This window comes from Miniopterus natalensis, chromosome 14 (genome assembly GCF_054644295.1).
Source record: "Miniopterus natalensis isolate mMinNat1 chromosome 14, mMinNat1.hap1, whole genome shotgun sequence".
Lineage (NCBI taxonomy): Eukaryota > Metazoa > Chordata > Mammalia > Chiroptera > Miniopteridae > Miniopterus > Miniopterus natalensis.
In genome coordinates, this window is record NC_142094.1 from 39,610,458 (window position 1) to 39,634,180 (window position 23,723).

General features: G+C 41.9%; 1 protein-coding gene across 1 annotated transcript in view; it reads left to right on the forward strand.

Moving 5' to 3' along the window:
* The window catches only part of ENTPD1 (ectonucleoside triphosphate diphosphohydrolase 1), an 82,988-nt gene extending 68,234 nt beyond the window's left edge, over positions 1-14,754 (forward strand). The window contains exons 8-10 of the mRNA XM_016220035.2: positions 7,728-7,844; positions 11,508-11,645; positions 14,096-14,754. Of these exons, the coding sequence (XP_016075521.2) occupies positions 7,728-7,844; positions 11,508-11,645; positions 14,096-14,302 (462 nt within the window). The 3' untranslated portion in view covers positions 14,303-14,754. The remainder of the gene's footprint in view (positions 1-7,727; positions 7,845-11,507; positions 11,646-14,095) is intronic.
* The last annotated feature ends 8,969 nt before the right edge of the window (positions 14,755-23,723 follow it).

Sequence of the window (23,723 nt, forward strand, 5' to 3'; positions counted from 1 at the left end):
CGATACGGACAGGACAATGACTGGCAGAGTAAAACTTGGTTATGAGCTGGCTCCAAACCCAAATTCAGAACAAACTGGAACCTCACCTGGATGCGCTGTGGCTGAGTGGGCACCGGCTGCCCGTGTTGGGCTTTTTTTAGGCCAAGGCCCTTGTCTTGGATGCAACCACTAGAAGAGAAAGGAGGGAGCCACAAAGGGGGGAAGGTGGCCAGGGGTGCTGGGGACAGCCAAGGGCCTTTTCTATTCCAGGCACTGCCAGAAAGTACATCTGAAGGGAAAGGAATATATCTGGTGTGTTGACATTTTAACTTTGGAAGCTTTGCCTCCTGGGAAACATGGTCCAGTTCTTGCCTCGGAGCTTGAGTAAATGCTTCCTATGGCAGGGGGGAGGGAGGCTGGTGTTGGTAGAATTTCCTGCCTTTAAATGTGATGCCTCCAACCGAGGTAGGGAGACTTGGAGTTGGAAAAGGGTGGAAGAGCCTGAACTCCCCCCCTAGTCTTTTTTGTTTGGCCCCTTAGACTCATTGAAACTGTCCTCACAGCCTTCTGAACCTCAGTTTGGCAGTCTCCCTAGATTGCTTCCTCTGAGTAGGGTCTTTCTTCTCTGACTATAGCCCTTAGGGTGAGTACTGTACCTGCACCTGTTCCTGTTCTGGCAGCTGGTTTCTGTTTCGGATTTTTTAAAAATCCTCACCGGAGGATATGTTTTTCATTGATTCAGAGAGAGAGGAAGGGAGAGGGCAAGAGAGAGAGAAACGTCGATGTAAGACAGAAACATCGATCGGTCGCTTCACGTACACACCCCGACTGGGGCAAACCTGCAACCCTGGCATGTGCCCTGACCAGGAATGAACCTGTGATCCTTCAGTGCATGAGACAATACTCTGACCACTGAGCCACACCGGCCAGGGCGTTGTTTTGGGATATTTTTTGCACCCTCTGTAATTTCTCCCTAAATCCTAAACATTTTAAAAATCTGTTGCTTCACTTATAAAATGAGGACAGAAATACCTGACTGCTAGTTGTGAGTGATACAAGCCAGACAAACAGAGATGGACTGATTAATGTCTTACAACCAGTTCTCTGGGGATGGAGGGGCTGATCTGTAGCATTTGCCAATTTGCATGGTGTAAATACTCCCACCATGGCCTATTTTAAGCTATCTACATGGCATCAACTGGCTCGCAAAACTCCTGAACTTTTAACAATTAGCTCCCATTAGTGGGTAAGTGCCAGCTCCACCTTACCACTGCAAATAGCAAAAAGTTAACATACTATAGCACCAGGTGAACCCTCAAAAAGGTTTGTCCTAACAGACCTCATTCTAGGCCTTCACTCCTGCAGGAAGTTACCATTGCCAAGTCCTGCATCTTGAAGTGTAACTATTTATAATACAAAATTTAGTTGTATTTTAATTAATTCCAAAACCTGTTAGCCTGGGTATTCTCAAGCCTCAGGGAGTTTCCAGGGAGGTGATTTTTGCCACAATTGCATTTAGCACTGATGAGCTAATTCTTAGTTTTAAGAAGGAAATATTAAGAACTGTCAGTACTCTTTTCAGTTTGGCTACACTGTTGCCTTGGTTGCTAGACAGAATCCAATTTGTAGGCAAATAAGAAACACCAAAAAGGAAGAGGGAACATCTGTGAGGAATTACTTATGTGGTAATTTAGGAATCTTTAAAAGGATCACATTGTATCATTTATATAAACAAGAAAGGGTGTAAACAAATTCAATAGGGAACCTGAACTGACGAACATTAAAAATGTGTTTCTTTACATATGTATACATACATGTGTGTATCTGTGTGTGTGTGTGTGTGTGTGTGTGTGTTTAGCTCTGAGCTTCATAGTAGCCAAGGGGAAAAATAAGACATAATCAGATACATAATTTTCATTATACCCAGCATATCCAGTCTTAGGCCAAAGCAGGGCTATTCCAAAATTGAATCCCAAGGATATTTTACAAAGGACATTTTGCTAGACAATGTCTTTGACAATATTTTTTAAAATTGCAATTAAAATTTTTTTATGGAAACTTTAACCCAGAAGCATAGTATTAAAAAGCCAACTCAGTGATAGCAATTCTGTGATAGACTGAGGCAATATAGGTTTTTGATACTCATCTTGATAAAAGAAAAGAATTCAGAGTAGGTGGAAGAGGAGAGAGACATATATTCTTCAAATCACCTTCCATAAATACTGGCTGTCTAAGCTAGCAAATGAAAAAAGATGAGGAGCTGACCTGTAGATGCTATGATCTCTGAAGATGTCCTATTCTGAGTTGTTCCTTAAATATGGACCTATAGGTAATAGACACCAAGTAACGATTTATAAAGTAAGGTTGACTCCTAATATGGAAATCAGGGAGCTGGTCACAGAGCCTGACCTCAATGGGAGGGCATCCCACCTGCATCTAAAGGTGAAGTCAGGAATTCCTAGAGCTAAGTCAGCATTCTCCCCCCCCCCCCCCCCCCCCCATTACCCTTGGGTCCATTCTGGGAAAAGAAGATCTGATGGATTGATCTTCAAAGTGTTACCCCAAGAGTAGGATCAGGATGATTTTTTTCCCCTTAAAGACATTTAAGAAGTCACCGACCACAACCATAGGAAGAAACCTGAGCCATCTAATGTGTACTCGAACCACCTGACTTCGAGCAGTGTATCTTCCTGGGGGTATTAAAAGAAGAAAGTGGGTTTTGTCATTCAACATAATTCTTGGGATTAAAAATGGAAGCATTGTAAATAAGGACAAGGTTTCTTTTGTTTATACACTATGCATAAATCAAGGGGGAAAAAAATTAACCCTAAACTCTATTACTCCATTCCATTAACACCTTATTTTTCTGGGTTCCATTCCAATGCATGTCAGCATAAGCAACATTCCACTTTAGAAGAGACTTTTCCAAGGGATTTAAGAGGCCATCTTAGATAGTAAACCCAATAAAGTGGATTTCTGAAGAACACATACAGACAGGAAAACTAGCATGTAGGCATGTAGGATGAATATAATATGAATGAACTGGTCCTGGAGCAGGGGAGGAAAATAGATGACCTCATTCTGGACACAACTGTCTAAGGAAGAAGGATGAATAGATACATCCCCAGTTCAGAAGAGCAGGTTTTGCACTTGATTCTAAGACTTGGTTTCTGCTGTGCTACAGAGAAATATGTACATATGTGTGTGTGCGCACGTGGGTGTGTAAAAGTAACATGGTTATCTTGGAAACTTTAAAAAACATAAAGGAGAGGGGATTTAAAACATTACTTCACTTTTGATTCAGGTGTTTCTAAAAGAAGGCCCTATTTGTTTTATTTTCTGTACCTTATATAATAACATTATTCCATGGTTGCATATTGCTTAGTTGATTCTGTTTTGAGAGAGGACTCTAAATCATAACCTGCAAAGGGAAGACAACAGCTAAAAGCAAAATATTTAGGCTGCCCAGACCAGTCATTCTGTGTGTGTGTGTGTGTGTGTGTGTGTGTGTGTGTGTGGTAAAATACACATAAAAGAAAATTTACCATTTTAACTACTTTGAGGTGTACAGTTCGGTGTACAGTTCTGTGAAATTAAGTATATTTATGTTATTGTACGGCCGTCACCACCATCTATCTCCAGAACTTTTTCATCTTCCCAAACGGAAACGCCATCCCTTAAACTACACATTAGCTCCTCTTTTCTCCTTAATTCCCCTCAGTCCCTGGCAACTGCCACTCTTTCTGTTGCTATGAATCTGACTATTCCAGGTACCTCCTAGAAGGGGAATTGTAGGATATTTGCCCCTTGTGAGTGGCTTTTTCACTTAGCATAATGTCTTAACTCTTTAAGGGATCACAAGGCTCTTTGAAGAATGTGAGGAAAGCTAAGGGTCTTCTAAGCAGAAATGCCAAAATCTTTGCCTACAATTTAAAAGACATCATGATCCCTTGAGGTGTGGACCTATGAACTCCACATTAGACCCTTACTCTAAAACAGAAAGTACATGAAAGCTAGAGATTAAAGTAGAACCATGAGCCAAGGCAGGGCGGTGGCTGGGAGCGAATGCCACCCAGGGGTCAGAGGTCAGGCCTGCTTGGCCGTGTGGAAAGCATACACAGACACATATGCCAGAGACAAATGACCCGCAACTGACGCCCCCTCTGCCTCTAAAATGCTTCCTGCCAGGCAGAGACAACCTGATACTTAGTAATACAAGTTAGAGAAGCAAGTTAGGCTGAGCGACCAAGTTAGAGTGGGGGTAAGGGAACAGCGTCACGTGGTTGGTTTGGGGCAGAGTCCTGAGGCTGGACTGTGATGCCAGTTCCTCCTGTGACTACAATGCTTCGTTTACCCCCCCCCCCCAGAGTGCTATCAATATGTTTTTGATCGGGCCTTTGGAAAATGATTTAAGAAATCCTTTTTCTTCCTTTATGGACACATTTGACTTTAGGTAAACGTTCTGGATTTGTTTCCCTGGAAACGTGATAAAGGTGGAATGTCGGTTACGTTAACAGGCAACAGTTCTCATGATAAAAACGTCCCCTGAAATACAGGGGTCTGGAAGAAATTACAAATGAACTGTGCCTCCCCTGTGGGCTTCTCTGCACAAAGGCTCTATGTCTGTGGGGCATGCACCAAAAGTTACCTCCATCCATCGTGCACCACCTGTTATTTGTTGGAGTTCGGCTGCCTTCCGCTAGAGGGCAGGACTTCATCTGCTTCCACCACCGCTTAGAACACAGTTGGTACCCAGTGAATGTTGAATGAGCAGATGGATGAATGAATGAATGAATGAATGAATGAATGAATGAATGAATGATAGGCAGCCAAAAGTCCAGGAAGAGATGGAAATGAAAAAAAAAGACTGTTGATTTTGGTAATGAGGTTACTGATGATTTTAATGAGCACAGTTTCAGAAGCCATGTCTGAGTGGACAAAGGGCTCCCTGGGAGACTCTCCAAAGCTGGGAGAGCAGGGAGGAAGTTGGGTAATAAGAAAAAAAACTGAGAGAGGATATACTGCTGTACTGAAATCGACTGACTTAAACTGAACAGAAATTGCATTTCTAAGTAGGTAAAAATTGCACAAATTTTGGCTGACATGAATGAGTATTGTCTTTATAGGTTGACATGTCTGTCTTCCCTGTATGTCCTAAGGCCCTGGAAGGCAGGGACGGTTTATTTTTTCATCTTCTCATTTCGGGCCTGCCAGAGTGCCTGGAATATTGTATATTCACAGGAAAAGAACTTTAGTATTTGGAATGTTCTAGGGAGAGGACCAGCATGCACAGAACCCTGGTGGTGGGAAGGAATAAAGTGTGTTCAGAGACCTGAAAGTAGTTCAGTGGGTTCCCATGTAAACCAGGCAGGAGACTTGCCTCTGGTATTCAAGAAGCATTTTCCCCAAGCTTAAAGATCATCTTTTTTATCTTTATATGCTTTTGTTTGAGGTTTATGATCCATAACCTCATACTTCTATAGTACAGGAAAGTGGTGATCATTTTAGGAAGATTGAAGATGAAAATCTGGTTCAGGAATTTGGGAAGAAAATAATTGCAGGCTTTGGAAGAAATGAATAACCCTGTTGGATGAGCATATAAAGGACCACTTCTGGGACTCATAGTAAAAGAACATATTTTAAGCTCTAGGGTAAAAAAAAGTTATCTCCTACAGTTGTAAAGTAATCCAACTGTTTTGAAAGAGGATCTGACAAGATATGTATGGATATTTAAAATATGCTCACCTCCATTTTTAAAATTGAAGCCTAACATACCTGCAATAAAGTGCGCACATTTTAAGGCCACAGCTTGATAGTTTTAAGGGACTCACCTATGAGCCCTTCATCTAGATGAAGATACAGAACATTCCCAGCACCCTAAAAGGCTGCCTTGTCCACTCTCCCAGTTGATAACCACCCCCTTCCGAAGCCAACCACTACTCTGACACCTGTTGCCATAGATGAGCACTGCCAATTCTTGTAATCAGTGTGTATTCTTTTTTTCTGACTTCTTTTACTCAGTATTGTCTGAGATTTATCTATGTCGTTACATGTAGCAATGGTTCATTCTTTCATTGAATGTATCCCTTTGCATGAATACACTAAAACTTATCTAGGCCTTCTATAGTTAATGGATATTTGAGTTGTTTCCAATTGGGACTATTATGAACTGCTGTATGAACTTTTTTTTTTTTCATGTACTTTAGTGGATACTTCTACGAAAACATTTTACCCCAAGAGAATTATCCCAAGGCAAAGGTACAAAGATGCAAGTATATTGTAGCATATTTATAACAGTGAAATATTAGAAAGCCTAAATACTCATGAAAGGAGATTATTTAAGTAAATTCCATCCATACATAGTAACCTTTTATAGTCATTTAAATGGATAAAGTAAATCTACATAGAAACTTGCCCATGATGTATTATTATCAAGTGAAACAAAGCAGGATTATAAAATATATCTAGAATGATCACATTTATGTAAAAATGTATACATGTATTTTAATATTTTAACATATATATTCTACAGGTATTAAACAGTAAATTGTTAAGTATATTTTTCTCTAGGGAATGGTTAGATTAAGAAGAGACTTTCATTTTTAACTTGTAATAATAATGTGTTACCTGTTTTGAAGAAAAGAAACAAAGAGGGCAACATTCATATTTTGAGGAATGAATAAGAACAGGATTCTGAAATGCTAAGGGCAGGCTTCTGAATGTCAGGAGAAAATTTTCAAGAGCCCATGACACACAGAGCTTTGGGGGTAGGGGAGGACATGGACCAGGAGGCCCTGCTGACTCAATTGCTATTTATTGCACTGAAGGCTCAATATTTCGCTAAATTCACCTATAGAAAATTTCTGTTTGTTCATGTTTTAAAAATAATTTTTACTTATTTAAAAAGCAAATATCACACCTTAGCAAAAGGAAGAGAATTTCTTAACTCTTCAATGAGGCGCTTAACTCATTAAGCCTTTTGCTGGTAGAATTAGCTCTAGGACTAATTTCAGAAAGTCTTTTGAAATTATTAATAATAATTTAAGGAAATATTTATTATAAAAATTAATAATGCTAATTATAAAGACTAAGACTATACAGAAAGTTTAAAGATTCAACTCTGTTGTCTACAAGACCCAACTATATGCTGTCTATATCATATTTAATACTAGTTGTCACTAAGTGATAAAATTTAGGTGATTTTAATCAAATGTCTCCCTTTTACTCATTTGTACTCATAACTTTTGTAGTTCTCATTTTTGATGATAATAGTTTTTAAAAACTTTTCAGTTGTGCCTAGCTCATGATAAATCTGCAGTAAATATTTGTTAAAGATTGACTATTTGAGGAAAGCAGTACAAAAAACATCTTATAATTGCCATTCAGAGGTAAGACTTAATACCCTTGTATAGAATTTTCCAGGTTTTATTTATTAAAAAATTCATATAAAATAGTTTTTCGAAGATGGGATTTTTGTAACCTCTTCCTCTTTTCGTATCTTTTCTTTTCCCATCTTTCTTTCTCCCTGACTCTCCCATTAAAATTATAGAGACGATTAGCTACCAGCTGGCTCAGAAATGCATGTCAGCTGCAAAGTGACCCCTCTACTAGGGTCTGAAATATCAAAAATCCTGTGAATCGATTCAAGAGAGATTTCCAGGCAGCTTCACTAAGGGTACGGCCCTTTGGAAAGTGAGTCATTGCCCCTCTGTGCTGGACACTGCAAAACTCTGCATTTTCTCTTGCAGGCATTTTCAGCTTATTACTATGTGATGAAGTTTTTAAATGTCACATCACAGGAACCCCACTCTCTGAAACAGATGACTGACATGATGGAAGAGTTCTGCTCTCGGTCTTGGGAAGAGGTAAGACTAGAAACAGCAGCTGTTACTGTTGTTCTGTGCCCTTGACAGCATGGAGGAGGTGAGTCTTGCCCTTCAAGTCGTGCTGATTTGACCAAGATACAGCAAACATGTTAGGGAAGCCCAAGGGGGCACTCAGAAATGAGTTCATTGGCATTTCTTGATGACTTGGCTTTCAATGGCTTCAACAAAAAAGGTCTAGTTTTCCTCACCTGACGGGAAGTCTGGCAGCAGGCAGCTGCTGGCATGGGGTCAGCGGCTTGACTCTCTCAGCCATTACTTCTTCCGTTCTGTTGTTGTGCCTATTTTCTGATGGACACAAGACCTAGCTTCAGGGTTCACAGCTATGTTCAAGGTCAGAAGAAAGGTGGAGCCAGACACATCCATTCCTTTTTACAGGAAAGCAAAAACTATCCCAGAAGCTCCTTAGCAGTTTCTCTTATATCTCATTGGCCAGGACTGGCTGGGAGAACTGGGTGCAGGATTTTATGACTGGCTTAGAGCCTTAGATCCATCATGAGCTGCTTTTTGGAGCCGGGCACCTTGTCACCCACTCCCCTACCCAAACACCAAAATCAGTTTTATTAACAAGAAAGAGGGGCAATTCACAGAACCTGCCACAGATACCACTGCCCGGGTCCAAGATATCTCCTACTTATTCATAAATCTGAAGTACAAACTTTTTCTTGTCTGAGGCACTGAGTCATTCAAGATTTGGCACTATTTGCTGAAAGTTTCCGGGAAGAAGAGAGCTATGGGGTCTACTATGATTAAAAAAAAAAAGAAAAAAAAGGCAGATAGAGGGGTTTGCTGTTTTAAAACAGCAAAACAGCAGCTGTTTTAAGTTGACACAGTTGCAAAAGGGAATGGTGCTTTCATTCTGAAAAAATGCAATTAATTAAAAATGGATGCTATTCTCATCTGCACTGACAAACGGGGAAGGAAGGTTGTGCAAGAGCCTGGAGGTTTGGAATTCTCCCTAAGTATTTAGTCTGAGTTAAAAAAAGAAAGGGTATTCAGGACTTTTTGAAAGACCTGCTCAAATATGCCCCAGCACCTTATGGTTCACAAAACAGTCAGGGGAGGCATTTTGCTGTTGGTGGTGGTCCGTGGAGGAAGATGAACACCTTGGAGTCGAGGAAATTTGACATCAGGCTGCCGAGAAAGTAGATTTAAGCTGCTCTTTGAAAAAATTATTTCTTATTCCGAGTGAAAGCTTTGTCAGGTTTTTCTTTCCTTACTCTCATCTACTGTTTATTTCCTCAGATTACATTAGGCTGGGAATCTTACAGTAAGCAGGCCTGTAGGTCTGCTCAGATAAGTCACATGAGGAATTGCTTAGAGGCTGAGACCCTGGAAGAAAGCTCAGAAAGGCCGGTATTTGGGAGAAATTCTGAAACATTTGGTGAGGGAGGGATGTGGGAATACAGGATAGATGGAGATGGAGTTGCCCATGGGTGAGACCCAGACCCTCACCCAGAGCCTAGAATGTTGAGATGGGTGTCATAACCCAGTGCTTTTTCTAACTGCGTTGCCCATCTGTATGGAAAGCATAGTTTTTTGTATGTCAGAGATTCTGTTACAGGGTAACTCTTTTCTTCTTTGCCTTCTAACTTCAACTTGAGGAAGGACCACTACCCCAGTGTGACTTTAGTTTGGGAATGTTCCTTCTATACAGCTCTGGCAGACAGAGAACTAACAATTGTTAAGCATATATTATGTGCTGAAAAGTGGGCTAGGTGCTCTATACATACTATAATAATGCTGTCTGGCCTTGTTTTGGCAGGGGAAGTAAAATGCAAAGGAGGGCAAACCATTGCTCCATTTGGAGAGCACATAGTATTGAGTCCACAAGCATTAACATGACCAATTCTGGGATGTAAAAGGTGAAGGGAATTAAGAAATACAACCTGTCTTAATGTAAAGTTCAGCACAGGTGATATAATCAATAATAATGTATGGTGTCACATGGGTGCTAGACTTGTTGGGGTGATCACTTTGTAAATTACATAAATGTATAATCACTATGTTGTACACCTGAAAAATATTTTATGTCAATTTTAACATTAAAAAGAATCCACGCATGATCAATTCTGGATGAACCAGGTAGACGCCTTTGGCTTCAATATTGCTGGCTAGTACCATAATTAATCCTCAGCAAGTTAGACTGCATAGCCAATGTACGGTTTCCCAGAACGAGGAGGGGGATGGGAATGTTAAAGAATTCAGGGAAATTAGGCCAAAATGACATTCCCCCAAGGGATGGGCAAGGCAAGCCTTCAAGAACCTATCAGGTTGCAACAGTGGATTCTGGGAATTCTGTATCCCACGGGGGTTTTTTGACAGGCCTGCCAAGACTATATCAAATGGGAGAAGAGGTATTTTGACAGAAGAAAAGTATAGTGTAGAAAGAAAGGGGTAGGGACCTGGACAGGCAAAGTCAATTGATGTCACACCAAGGTCTCAGGAGAACGTCATATGCAGAGGAGTTGATCAAAGAGTAATTTCAAGAACCGTAATAAAAAGGTTACAAGCTTGGTCACTTGAAGAATTCCATCAGATCAGGACAAGGCTGTCATGGAACTAGGTGTGGAATTTTTATTTTCCAGGGGTTGAGGGCTGGCAAGAGCCAAGTGAGAAACAGACTCCAGCCAGCAGTTAGGGCTTAGACATGGGATGTTCCTTGTGAAGGGAGAGAAATCTGAGCAAAAGCAGGGCAGGCAGGCAGCCAGGAGGTCCTACTTATAAAACTTCTGGCATAATTATTAGGATGTGCTTAACAAATGTTAGTTCTCTCTTCCTAGGGCTTGCAGGATGGAAGCCTAGCTGAGGGGCTGGGGAGCAGGGCAGAACTCAAGCTGAGCGAGGCCATAGAGGGGAGAAAGGGAGGGGAGCAAGCTGTGGGCATCTGGGTGTAAGCTCACAACAGCTAGGCAAGGTAACGGCCAGGGTTGGCAGGCAGTGCTAATAGCTTCCTCCAGGAGCTGGGTGAGTAAACACATGAAGGGCTCAACCCCTTTGCGTAACTCAGATGCAAAAAAAAGAGGTCAGGTGAGGACAGAGGACAGGTGAGATGCTGGCACTTGCAGCGATCCTGAATAACATGCTTCCTAAACTGCGTTCCAAAGCTTTCAGACTTTACCATGTGCGTGACCACATTCTGTGTTGGCCGTTCTCGCTGAGGATCAACAAGCTCACGGGAAGCTGATGCTGCTGGTCCAGAGATTAAACTGAGTGGCTCCTTGTGACACTATTTCCTTAAGATGCTTATGGAGGCCCTGAATCAGAGTCTGGTCAAGAGTGTCTAGAAAACTCAGATTAAACAAAGATTAATGGATTCCTTTCATGCAGTATTTTTCACACCTTTAATATGCTAATCTGATTGCAAACCTCAAGTTTTACAAGGGATGAAAGTGTTTCTGACCCACTAGACATAAGTGACTTTTTCCCTGGAGTACTTATTACAGAGGAAAAGTCCCCTAAGCAGACCCTAAACTACAAACCCCTGCACCCACTGAAGGAGCGCAGCACTGTTCCCAAAGCCCTCTGGAGAGGCCAGCTTTCGGGTCTGCATGAGCTGGGGCTTTTCCTCTCTTGATCAACTGGAAAAGAGCTTGGAGAGGTGCCTGTTGTACAAGTGTGATATTTCCTCCCCTTCACTTCTAGCTGAAGGAACATTTTGGTAACGTGAAGGAGAAGTACCTGAGTGAATACTGCTTTGCTGGAACCTACATTGTCGCTCTCCTTCAGAGCGGCTATCATTTCACGCCTGATTCCTGGGAGAAAATTCATTTCATGGACACGGTAATTTGGGAACTTGCTGGATTGGGGGAAGATTGGGTTGTTGGGGCTGAAGCAGCTTTGGGCTTGAAAGAAGTAGGAGTCAACCTTCTTTTAGGTTTTGGCCTGAAGTCCTGTTCTACACTTCACCTCTAACCCACGCTGGCATTTTGTGCCAAACCCTCCTGGGTTTGTGGACCAGCCAGTTGTGGATATCCTGTCTAAGGAGAGCCACCTGCACTTTTGGCTCTCCTTTCTGCTTACATAACAGTGACAAATTCCTTATAAAACAAAAAAGGGAGATATTAAAGTAACAATTTTAGTAGCCACGGTGATTCTGTGTGCGGACCTCAGCATCCATCCTCAAGGCCCCTTCCATGAATCTGGAAACGATGATCATGGTTTCTCATAAGGGGTGAAGGCTCTGTTGTCTGTAGCTTCAAGGTTGACCAATCTGAAAACTCAGCGTGAAGAAGGGGATGAGTGGCTGTGAATGGAGGTTTTTGCTTAGAAGCCAGGCTTAGTGTGAGCTTTGAAGAAAAAAGAAAGAAAAAGCAGCAGCAGCATCACTGCTGTGCTTTACCATAGCGCCACCTGCAGGTACCCAGGCACAGAGAAACATTTACATCCCCTGCATGGCTCCTGGGTGACTCATGTTTGAAAAATATCAACAGTATTTCTCTGCTTATGCCCATATTCAGTAATGGCAAAACAACTTACCCCCTTTATTAAATACAAAACAAAACATTGAGGCAGAGGACTGGAGCAGCCTTGAGGATACTAGTTTCATTACACTCTTGCCAAGACTGACCTTGCTAATTCAAATGCAAAATCTTCCCTCATTCTAATATCCCAGGCTTTCTTCCATTCCATCAGTTTATTTTGTCTGTTTGAGAGATGTGTCTATGTCAAATTTACAAGTGATTTATATTCTCTGAACTCCAATGAATGAGCCAGTACTTCTAAACCCTAAGTGATACCTCTAACTCTGGAGTCTTCCTCGACACACACATTTCCCCATAAGGGGAAATGGGCTTTTCACAAATTATGAATTCCCAGTATTGGTTAGGGGTTCAGAGAAAGGTACATTTCCACACGATATTGGCTGGAATATAAATTGGCATGACCTGCCTTGGCTGGTTTGGCTCAGTGGTTAGAGTGTCGGCCTGAGGTCCAAAGGATCATGGGTTTGATTCCTGGTCAAGGGCATGTACCTCGGTTGCAGGCCCAATCCCTGCCTCAATTGGGGAGCATGCAGGAGGCAATCAGTCGATGTGGATGTGTCTCTCTCACATTGATGTTTCTCTCTCACACCCCGTCCTTCCTCCCCTCTACTCTCTCTAAGGAAAGTCAATGGGAAAAATATCCTCGGGTGAGGATTACCTAAATCAATCAATCAATCAATCAATCAATCAGCACAACCTTTGGGGAGACTGTATTGGCAATATGTGTTAAGAGCCCTAAAATATGCACCTTATTTTATACAATTACTCCACTTCTAGGATTTATTAAGTAATGGATAAAGTGAGTAAAAATGAACATATAGGGCAGTTCATGCCAGTGATGATGTTACAGAAATTCCTTGAGACACAAGATGATTTTACAAGGTATTGTTAAGTGAGTAATTCTACATACAACTTAATTCCATTTTTTGGTAAGAAAAAAACCTCACAGAGAGGACTGGAAGAATGTGTCACAAAATGATAATAGCAACTTCTGAGTGGTGGATAGGTGGTTTTTATTCTTTTTAGGGTTATCCATACTTTCTAACTTTTCCACCATGACTGTGCACAACTCGTGTAATAAAAACATTTCCAAAATTACTTATTATTCATAGACTACTTGTATTCCAATAAGTTTTGAGGCAACTGGAAAATGTTCCTAGGAAGATGGCAGGGTCAGAGCATGTTTTGTCATTTAATAAAAATCCTTTCTCACGCATATGCAGTCTTCCAACTTTTGTAAAGACTGACTTGCTGGGATTATTCCCCATTTTTCCCTAGTTGAATAATAAAGTCTGGGTTTTATATGGGTGAAATTCCTGGTCCAGACACAGATGTAAAAGGCCAGGGACAATCATTCTTCTCTTACCTTCTGCCTGCCTTCTGTCACCTCCCACCTCCCTTTCCCACCCTGGACCCGACATTCACACATATAACAAAAGAATATAAATCTCCAAAGGCCTATTTAAATTCTTCTATTTAAGTTCTGCAGGAGAATAGGGCACGCTGTCATTAAGGTCCTCTCTGAATTTTGGAATATAGTAGTTAGGCTCCAAACTATCCTTCTTCATCACTTGCCCCTGCTCCATTCCCCCTACAACCAAATTCCCAGTTTAGAACGTAGAAGCAATCCCTGTAGAGAGCCAAATGTGGTGCTCTCCCCCTTCTGTTGCTCAGCGTTATGGGTGGGGTTGCATGAAAGCTCCCTTAATCCTCAGACCAGAATCAACCGATTTTCCTCACTGTTCGCAGATCCGGAATGCTGATGTGGGATGGACTTTGGGCTACATGCTGAACCTGACCAACATGATCCCAGCTGAGCAGCCGATGTCCACACCTCTCCCCCATTCCACCTATGTCTCCCTCATGGTCCTCTTCTCCCTGATCCTGGTCGCGCTGATGATCTTAGCCTTGATTATCTTTCACAATCCTTCATATTTCCGGAAAGACTTGGTATAGCAGGAGCAGCTGAAATCTGCTGGCTGGAGTGAGGAAAAAACTTGTCCAGGGAGCACTTTCCTTTACAGTAGTGTACAAGGTCATCTTCCTTGCTCACCAAGGCCAGTCTTGACCTGTATGAAGCTTCTTTGGCTTTGCTGAAGTCTTTCCTTGGAAAGTATTCACCACCTTCTGCCTCAAGAACTTCCTCGGCAGATGCTGTCTCTTGTGTCCCACTCTGACCCTTTCTTTTTTGTACTCTGTGCTCCTGTTGGTCTTAAAAACCTGCCATCTTTCATGATCTTTGCTTTAGAAAAGAACAATATTGGCTTTGTCCAGAAGAACAGAATCCTGACTCCTACGCTGGGAGGTTGTGCTGGCTAAAAGAAGAATCTCAGCTGTATTCTTACAGACCCTTTCTCGTTTCCCATTTATTAAAGCCATACAATGCCTTTGGAGAAGGCAGACACATATCCCGTTTCCAGCCTGCCCTTGGCAGAGAATTTTCTAGACTGGGCAAATATGTCCTAGGACCAAAGAGTCTTGCAAGGGAATTTATATGCTTGTGCAGTTAATACAATACTCAATCCAATGTAAAACAGTACTGTGGATAAGTCACATATTCCTGGGTAATGCCAAAATGCTACAGAGTGGAACACCCAGGCCAGAGATTTTTAAAAAGCTGATGTACATATAGGCATTCAGATATCAGGGCATATACTACATGGTAGGTGTATACATATCAGGAAGAAAAACATAGTTACAATGCAGGGTTGGAAAAAGCATCCTCCACTGAATTTACTGGGGTTTTGTTTTTATTATAGTAAAATACATATAACATAAAATTCACCATTTTAACAGGTACAGTTCAGTGGCACTGCATTCACAATGTTGTGCAACCAGCACCACTACCTAACTCCAGAATGTTTTCATCACCAAGAAACTGGCTGGAGACAAGACCATTCCTGGGTAGACTCAAACCACCAACCTTTCAAATAATAGGCAAATATATAACTAACTGCATCGCATGGATGCTACTGAGTTTCAAAACCATGCCATATCTTGTCCCAGGGTTTACTTTAGTGAGAGAGTAGCATTAGTGTAGTGTGACATGCCTTTTCCCTGTCATGGTATTTACACATCAAAATGTGCCAGGAACCAGATCTGAAAGTGATGCCACTCCTGTCACACAGGTATGTGTTCTGTTTACTTATTCCATGGAGTATTTTGTGGGAGAAGAGGCAGCTATGGACCTTGTCACGGAAATATGAAGAGGCCCGTACCTCCTTTCTTTAATGACTGGTCTGAGAGTTACCTTTTGAGCAGGATGGAGTGATGAAGTGTTACTCTGACCTTGCCCCAGGCTCTCCATTTATGGCTCTGGGAAATGACTGTTGAGCTGATGTGGTGCAGGGTGGAGGGGAGGAGGAAAAGCTCTGCACAAACTAGAAGCCAAATATCCCTACATCTCTTGAGTAATCAAGTCATTTTTGACAACATGCAGGTGAATATAAGTGTAATAAAGCTGTGGTGTGTGACAGGAACATTTTCTTTCCTGACACCCACAGCTGAACTTGTTGTACCTTGACCAGGAATGAGAAGCCAAACTGGACATGTTTAACCTCTTTCTAGTTGTAGTTAGCTATACTGTTATAGCTAGTATTTACTGAGCATTTGTTGTGTACTATGCTCTGTGCCCAAGTGCATTACATTTGTTTTCTCATTTAATGATCACAGTAATCTGAAGGTAGGTACTACCGTTCCACTTCATAGAAACAGCGAGGCTCAGAGAAGTTAAGTCACTTGCTCAAATGGCTGAGCTAAAGCCTGGCATGCACTTAACCATTATTTTCTCTCCCAAATATACTACTAGATGGTCTCCTTGTAACTTCAAAGCATGCACTTAACTCTGCATGAGTACAGGGCTTATTGGCATGGTGGAAAGGGAAGTAGACAGATGAACTGTTTCCTGATGGACTGGGCATTTAATGTTGCTTTAAGTCCACAAAGGCTGCCATGGCAACACTGATACTGTTTATGTACTTTGTGTACATATATGACATATGATGCTTATCAATGATTCCCATACTCCTGGTTTCTTAATTATACTGCTTGCTCACTGCAAAGCAGTCAGAATCAAATAAATAGTTGATGATAATAATGAAAATAAAAGGCCATAAAAATAGAGCCAATAGCAGTTCTTTTCTTCCTTATGTCTGAATATACAAAGCACTGTATATTGACCAGACACATGATCAATTCTGGTCCTACAAAAACCCACAATGGTGTTAAGTATTATTTCTATTTTACAAAAAAGGGTCACACAGACTAGTACATGGCAGAGCTGATACTCAAACTCATGTCTCTGCTCCAAGTTTATTGCTTTTTCTTTTCTAAACACTGCCCCTCAGCAAGTTGGAGTTAGAAGTCACAAATTTCCCTCTGTAAGCACTGACATCTTTTCTTATTCCATTTCTGTCTTATTGCCTGGATCAGAGAAAAAAAATTTTAAGGTATTTGGGAGCCAAACTCCACTTATTATAAATCTCAAATCATGGAGATGATCAGAAGGCACAACCTAATCTGTTGCAGGGAAAGAAGGTTTTTAGGCAGATCTAGGAATCTGCTTTTCACCATTCTGAATGAGGAAGGCCAAATAGATTACTATCAAATTATTTTAATGTTGGGTAACCCACTGGTTATTAATCATTACCATTCCTTCTTGCACCTTCACCCAAACTTGGTTCTGGTGACCCCATTCCGTTAGAAGGTGGGAAACTTTTTATGAACCCAAAGGAGGAAAAATCAGAAGTGGTTACTTCTGTAGACAGAAGAATTGAATTAGGGTGTGTGTGTGTGGGGGGGGAAGAGACAGAGAGAGAAAGGGAAATATAAAATGTTCACCTTAATAAGAAATATAAATTGTGATATAAATAAAAGTTTTTAAAAAGTATACTTTATTTTAATGTATCAGTCTAGACCTCTGTAAGAAAAATATGGTACAATCGAACTGAGTAACTATGGATGGCTTAATAAAATGACTACTATATCCAAAATATTAACATTTCAACATGTAGTTAATATAAAAATTATTAATGTTTATTTTTTCATATTAAGCTTTTGAAATATGTTGTGTGTATATTATACTTACCATACATCTTAGTCAAGACTAACTACATTTCAAGTACTCAACAGTCACATGTGACTAGCAGCTACCATACTGGACAGCACAGTTCTAAAAATACATTCAAAGCCAAAAGGACATAGGTAATAGTCCTTTGACTTTGTCTTGAGGGTGTTTTGTTTCTTTTTAAAAAAACAGCTATAGTTACTATAACTTTCTTGCTATTATTTATTATATATTAAGTTTAACATTGTTCTTAAATTCTAGTCCTGTATTTCACTTTATTTTTCAGGTTTTGTTGCCTTTTTTGTGAAGGCAGAGATGCCTGCTATTCAGGCAAACATGCCTGACCTTTGGAAAATTCAATCTGGATTCAAAATTAATACAACTAATTCTGATGCTTATATTTTAGTCAAAATGTATATTTGAATATTAAAATAAAGTAAATCTCTTAATAGTTCACAAAGCTTACCAAAAAATAGTAAAATCACTATTAAAATATATTCTCCTTTATTGTCAGTTTAAAAGATGAGCCAAATTTCATCCAAATTGGTCTGGTCCCTGTCTGATTCAGATTCTAATCGGTGTTATCTTGTTAAAACATGACAGTTGCTCCTAGTTAGCTGTGCTCATTAACCATATGTTTCAGTTTGTTAGTTTTAGTTTTAAAATTAATGATAACAACCTCAAAGTTTTAGTGGCTTACCATAATAAACATTGATTTTCTTGTTTATGGGTCTGCACGTCAGCTGGGTAGCTCTGTTATTAGGTGGTAGGTTCAGGCCTGCTACATGTGTCTCAGTGTCCTTGCCTGGTGGTTTCCTGAACCATGTTCTCATGCTGAATGGCAGGGGCACAAAAGACTGAGAGAAAACATAGAATACCTCTTAAGGCCTTGGCCAGGATGGCCCGTCACTTCCATCCACATTCTACAGACCAAAATAAGTCATATGACCAAGCCCAACATTAGCAAGTTGGAAAAAGACTGGGAAGAATGGCCAAGTCATATGGCAAAGGACATGGATGATTAATTCTAACGCAGAGGAGTGAAGCACAGGGCCCAGGTTTCAATCTACCACAGTGTCTCATTAACTAAAATGTAAAGTGTGTTTTCTGTAAATTAATCTACTTATCTTCCCAAGGAATAATATTTTAAAAACATGTCATTACTTCCAAAACGTCATGGACCTACAGCTTCTTTCCACTGCCTTAGTCTGGGTGCTCTGGAAGCTCCCACGTTAGCCTCACATTCTAAAATGGCAGATTTTCTGAGAGACCATGCATCTATTTATTGTCCTTAGTTTATATGTTTAGGACCATGTATAGTTAAATACCCAAGTTTCTATTTACACATGAATCTAATACAACGAAACACAACTGGTTTTATTACAAGTATAATGGATTTTTAAAAAATGGGGACAGGGGTAACTTCACAAGCCTTCTCTTTAGAAAAGTGGCATTTAAGACTACATGTGATAAAAGCATTGCTATACCTTTTGCATTTCTCTATTTTAAATAAATTTATAAATTTAAATCAATGATACAATGATGGCATCATCAGCATCTGAGTTGACTTTTTGTTTTTATGCCCCTTTTGTGTGTATGTTGAATAGCAGTGCTCACCAGTGAACATGACAAGTGTGATACAGTCACCTAAGAAACAACATAACTCCTTATAATCTAAGAAGAAGGGAAGAAAGTCTTGGGAGCTAGGTAGGGAATAGAGTGTAGTTAGGATGACCTAAACTGAACTCTACTTTTCCTCCTAAACCTGTCCCTCCTCCTGCATTTTATCATAATTAATACTACCACTGCCTCAAGTAACCAGGATCAGAATCAACTTAATAGGACCTACCCATTTTGCCTTTGCAACATTTTTCATTTTGACTCCCCTTCCCAATCTTGTTATCACCCCAGTAAAGACCTGTTACCAGGAATGATGGTCTTGTTGCCAATCTATCACCGCCACATTAATCTTTATAAAAAGCAGACCTAATCACACTGCTCCCCAACTCAAACTGTTGGTGGTTTTCCGCTCCGCCATCCCAGTCTTTTGATCCGTGCCCGATTCTCCATCCACCACTGTTCAGGTGCTATTTTTTCAACTTGGAATACTTTGTCCCACCCTACCTTCAAAGTTCAGCTCAGATGCTCCTGCAGTGACGTCTTCTCCAAATCTCCAAGTCAGAACAAATTGCTTCTTCCCTTTGCTCCCACAGCCCTTTGTCTAGGTCCCCAGTAGAACACTGAGACCATTCTATTCAGTGTCTGGGTTATGCTCCCTGAGGGTGAGATATGTGACTCATTTCATTCGGAACAGTTGGGCTCAGGGGCATTTTAGGAGGAACCAGGTAACAGTCCTAGTTCATCTCCCTGTTTGCTGCTAGAGGGCTGGTCCATACCACTATTTGTGCATCAGTATCCTTATTTATGTTCTCTCTTGATAGGTCCACCCTCTTCTTCCAGCTTTTAAATTGTAATTTTTGCTTTTCATAAGTTTAAACCTACAACCTCTCTTTTAATAAATCTCTACTAAAATATACATTTGTGAGATAATTCTAGTAGGTTTTTAATGTAAATATTCAATAGTGTCTAGAAATAACTATTTTTTGTGCTAAGGACCCCTCTTATCCAAATTGCTAATATGCCTGTTCTTAGGCCTGTTACTAGTGGGTAAGTTAAAAGGAAGAGGGCAGGAGGAATCCTGTGTTGGCTGTCATCTGCCTCTCCGCCTGCCCCCCCCCCCCCAAGGTCTCTTGGGTCTATCTAAATTTTTCTTCTAGGCCTCTCCAAGTGATCTGTATACCTCAGAGCTGTTGTAACACTGTCTACAGTAGCTGAAGAAGTTGGGGAAGTAAGAAAAACTAGGTAATTTAAAACAAAACTCCAACCTGAATTCTACTGAGTAGTTCAATATAAGTCAATATTACCCTTTTATACTAAAAAGCATACTCGAATTTCTCATAGGGTACTTGTAACCTTTACCCCACATTTGGTACCGAGTGACAAGATGGGAGAAAAAGGAAACCAATAAGGGGCCTTTTCTTTTACATTTCCTCTTCTGAATACTATAATCCTCCTAACCCAGACCATCATCAGTAAGAGAGAGACAGTCCTGAGGGAAGTGAGAGATTTTTATTGACCACCCTTGTCTCTTATGTTGTCCAACAGAAGACGGTGAGCTGGGGTTAGGATGTAGACTCATAATCATGGAATAGAGCTAAGTTAATCATGAACGAAATGAAACTTAAATTTCTGGCTTAACTGTTACCAACTGTTAGCCCCTGGAAACCCAGGTGCAGATGGACCAACTTTTCAACCTCAAACCATAAGGGAGAATTGAGTAATTTCAAAAGGTTATGACCAGGACCTGCAGAGGTTGTATATAAACCCCGAATGCACGAGAATTCCGGAAACACTTGTTTTCTAGCACTGGAGATTAGCCAAAAATGAACACCTTGGTCCTGGTCCTTTGTTACCCAAATCCCAATTTCTTCTGGCGGCTGTCACTTATACTGGTGTTTATAAAAAATCCCTATGCTTCTGGGAAGGTCCACTGTTGACATAATTATAATCCTTTCTCGGTACATCATTTTGAAGATGCTGAGGTCTGGCATTCCCTATTTTAAGACTTTGAAAGTATTAAATTGGTTACACTAAGAGCAAGCCTCGGAAGGAAGAACTCTTATAACGCGACTCTTGGGGCACTCTTGGGGATGCCCCACGCGACGCACCTGAAATCAAAGAACCCCTCTGCCCGCCGAAGGGCAGAGACGGCGGGGGGCAGGGGCAGGTGGCGGGGTGCCCCGCGCGCCGGCGCCCCGCAGCTCCGCGCCCGCCCGCCCGCTCGCCCTCCACGCGCGCCTCCCGGCGCGAGCGCCCGCTCCCCGTCGGCGGGCCGGGCGCGTCCTCCCCCGGGATGCCGGCGCATCCAGCGGCCCCGGGCCCGCCGGGACTCACCCCTTGGGGCTAATGAACCCCAAGCGTGACGCGAGAGGTGCGAGGCCGCCACGCCTCCGGCCACCCCGCGCTCAGGCCTTTTCCAGAACAGACCCCCGGGGCAGCTGTGGCCGCTGGGGCACACACCCCGGTGGCGGGGGATCCAAGCCGGAGGCTCCCGCCGGGCTCCTCGCCTCGAGGCGAGGCCCGGAGCGACCAAACCTGGCGCTTCCACTCCAGCCGCAAGCCCAGGCGGCGTGTCAACCGGGCCGAGCGCGGGGATTTGCTAAGGCGCACGCTCTGCGCACGCGCCGGACCGGGCTGGCGGCGGGGCCGCACCGCGCATGCTCCTTGACCGCCTTGGGGGTCAAGCCGCGGGGGGCGAGCGCGGAAGGGGCGGCGCACGTCGGGTGAGCGGGTCCGCGGCCGTGAGGGGGCGGTTGGTGACCCCTAGTCTGCATTGGAAGGTCCGTTCTCCTTTCGCCGCCCAGACAAAGAAAAAGTGCGCTGGCCGTTCAGGTGGACGTCGTACTGCCGGTTAAAGCCCCCCAACCCTTTTCTGTTAGACTCTCCAGTATTTTGTGTGTTCTATGGAAGAAAACAAACAAACAAAAACCCGGCAGGGGGCCCGCGTAACCAGGGCCGGGCCCGCGCGGGCCTCTGGGACTTGTAGTCTCCGGAGCCTGGCCGTTCGCTTGTCGCGCTGGATCTGCATCAAGCCCGGGGCCCTTTACCTTGGGGGGGGGCCTGCTGTGCGTGGGACGCCTAGTTAGGGTTGGTGGGGGGTAGGTGAGTGCTCGCCCAGCTCTCGCCCTGTCTTTAGGGTAAGCAGAAAGATGAACTTTGAAGATGGGATGTAATGAACAAAAATTACGAATGCGAAGGGCTTTTGGAGGTCACGGAGGTCGAGGGGGGAAAAAAACTTCCTGGAAGATGTGGGGTTTGAATCAGGCTTTTAAACGTATAATGCTGTATGTGAAGGGGTGGTTGGGAAAGCCAGAGGATGTAGGTGGCAAAGGTGAAGAAAGAGGTCGATCTGGCTGTAGTCGGAGGTTTCCTTGAAGACTCGGGCAGGGCTTGCTCGGGTGGGGCCGTGCGCGCGGGGCCTTTGGGCCTCACTTGCGGAAAGGGCCTCCGCTTTCAGTTTCTCTCCAAGGGAGACTAAGTACAGGCAAGGAGATGTATGTTCAGGATTAAATAAAAGACCATCATAGGCCTTACCTGTGTCCAAGTTTCTGGACCTCATGGCTGGTGTTGCGCTATGAATTAGTAGTTTTAGAAATCCTGTAAAATAACTTGTGAGAGCAGCAAAATTACATTGCATTGTGTGTGTTATATGTCAACTTTTAAAAGATACTACGGTTTTTGTAACCTGTTTTGGCATTTATTTAATTTTTATGTACCAGAAGTCTCAAGAGAAGTGGATCCAAATCTTTCTTGACCTATAGGAGCTGGTATGAGGATTTAGGGCTTAGTACTGAGAGCAGGGGATGGTTTTAGTGCCTTTAGCTTTTAATTTATTTTACATTGACTTATATATAAATTCACACATCAGAAAATCCTTTGTCGGGCCACTTGTTCCTAGTTTTTGATTTTAGAAAATAGGATCACAGTTAACAAAAAAGTATTAATTTTTAATCTTGTCAGGTAATGGAACACCTGGAAGTAATGATACTGTGAAATACTGCTGTGTTACACTTAACTAATTGTAGATTTTTTGTTTTGTTAAATTTCACGTTTTCCATATCCTAATACCAGTAAAGGGTAACTGATGCCATATATTTAATAAATTTTGATTTTGACAAAGTGCTATCCATTGCCTTAACTTCATCATAACTTTGTGTGGGACTTTCATTTTTTGGCATAGCTTCCCAATTCAAAAGAAGTCTGGAAAGGACATGATTTGAGAGACACTGCTATAACGGAGTTCAGAAAGGATTCACGTGCTAAAATAAAGATAAAATTGGATTTTGGACTGAATTCAGTTCTACCAAGGAAGGAAAGTAGATTAACACATTTGGAACAATTTCCAGTAGCAGCTGGGGGAAAACTAAAAAACAACAACAAATTTCTAGTTAGCTCATAATTAACCAAAGAAATACTACTCTATACCAGAATATGCATTTTATGACATTTCACACACTAGAGATTTTTCTGTAATTTTATTCTAACACTCCTGAGACCAAATGGCATGTGACTGAAGTAATCAAGGTGACTGAATACTAAATTTACACACAACATAAAGTAGACCTGAGGAATTTTCATTTGGGGAATCACCATAGTGATAAAGGCACTGCTGGATTTCTAAATGCTAAGCAAGAAAGGGCTGAATGAACTACTTGACTTTAATTCTCAGCCTTTCACTATGGACTGTTAGGT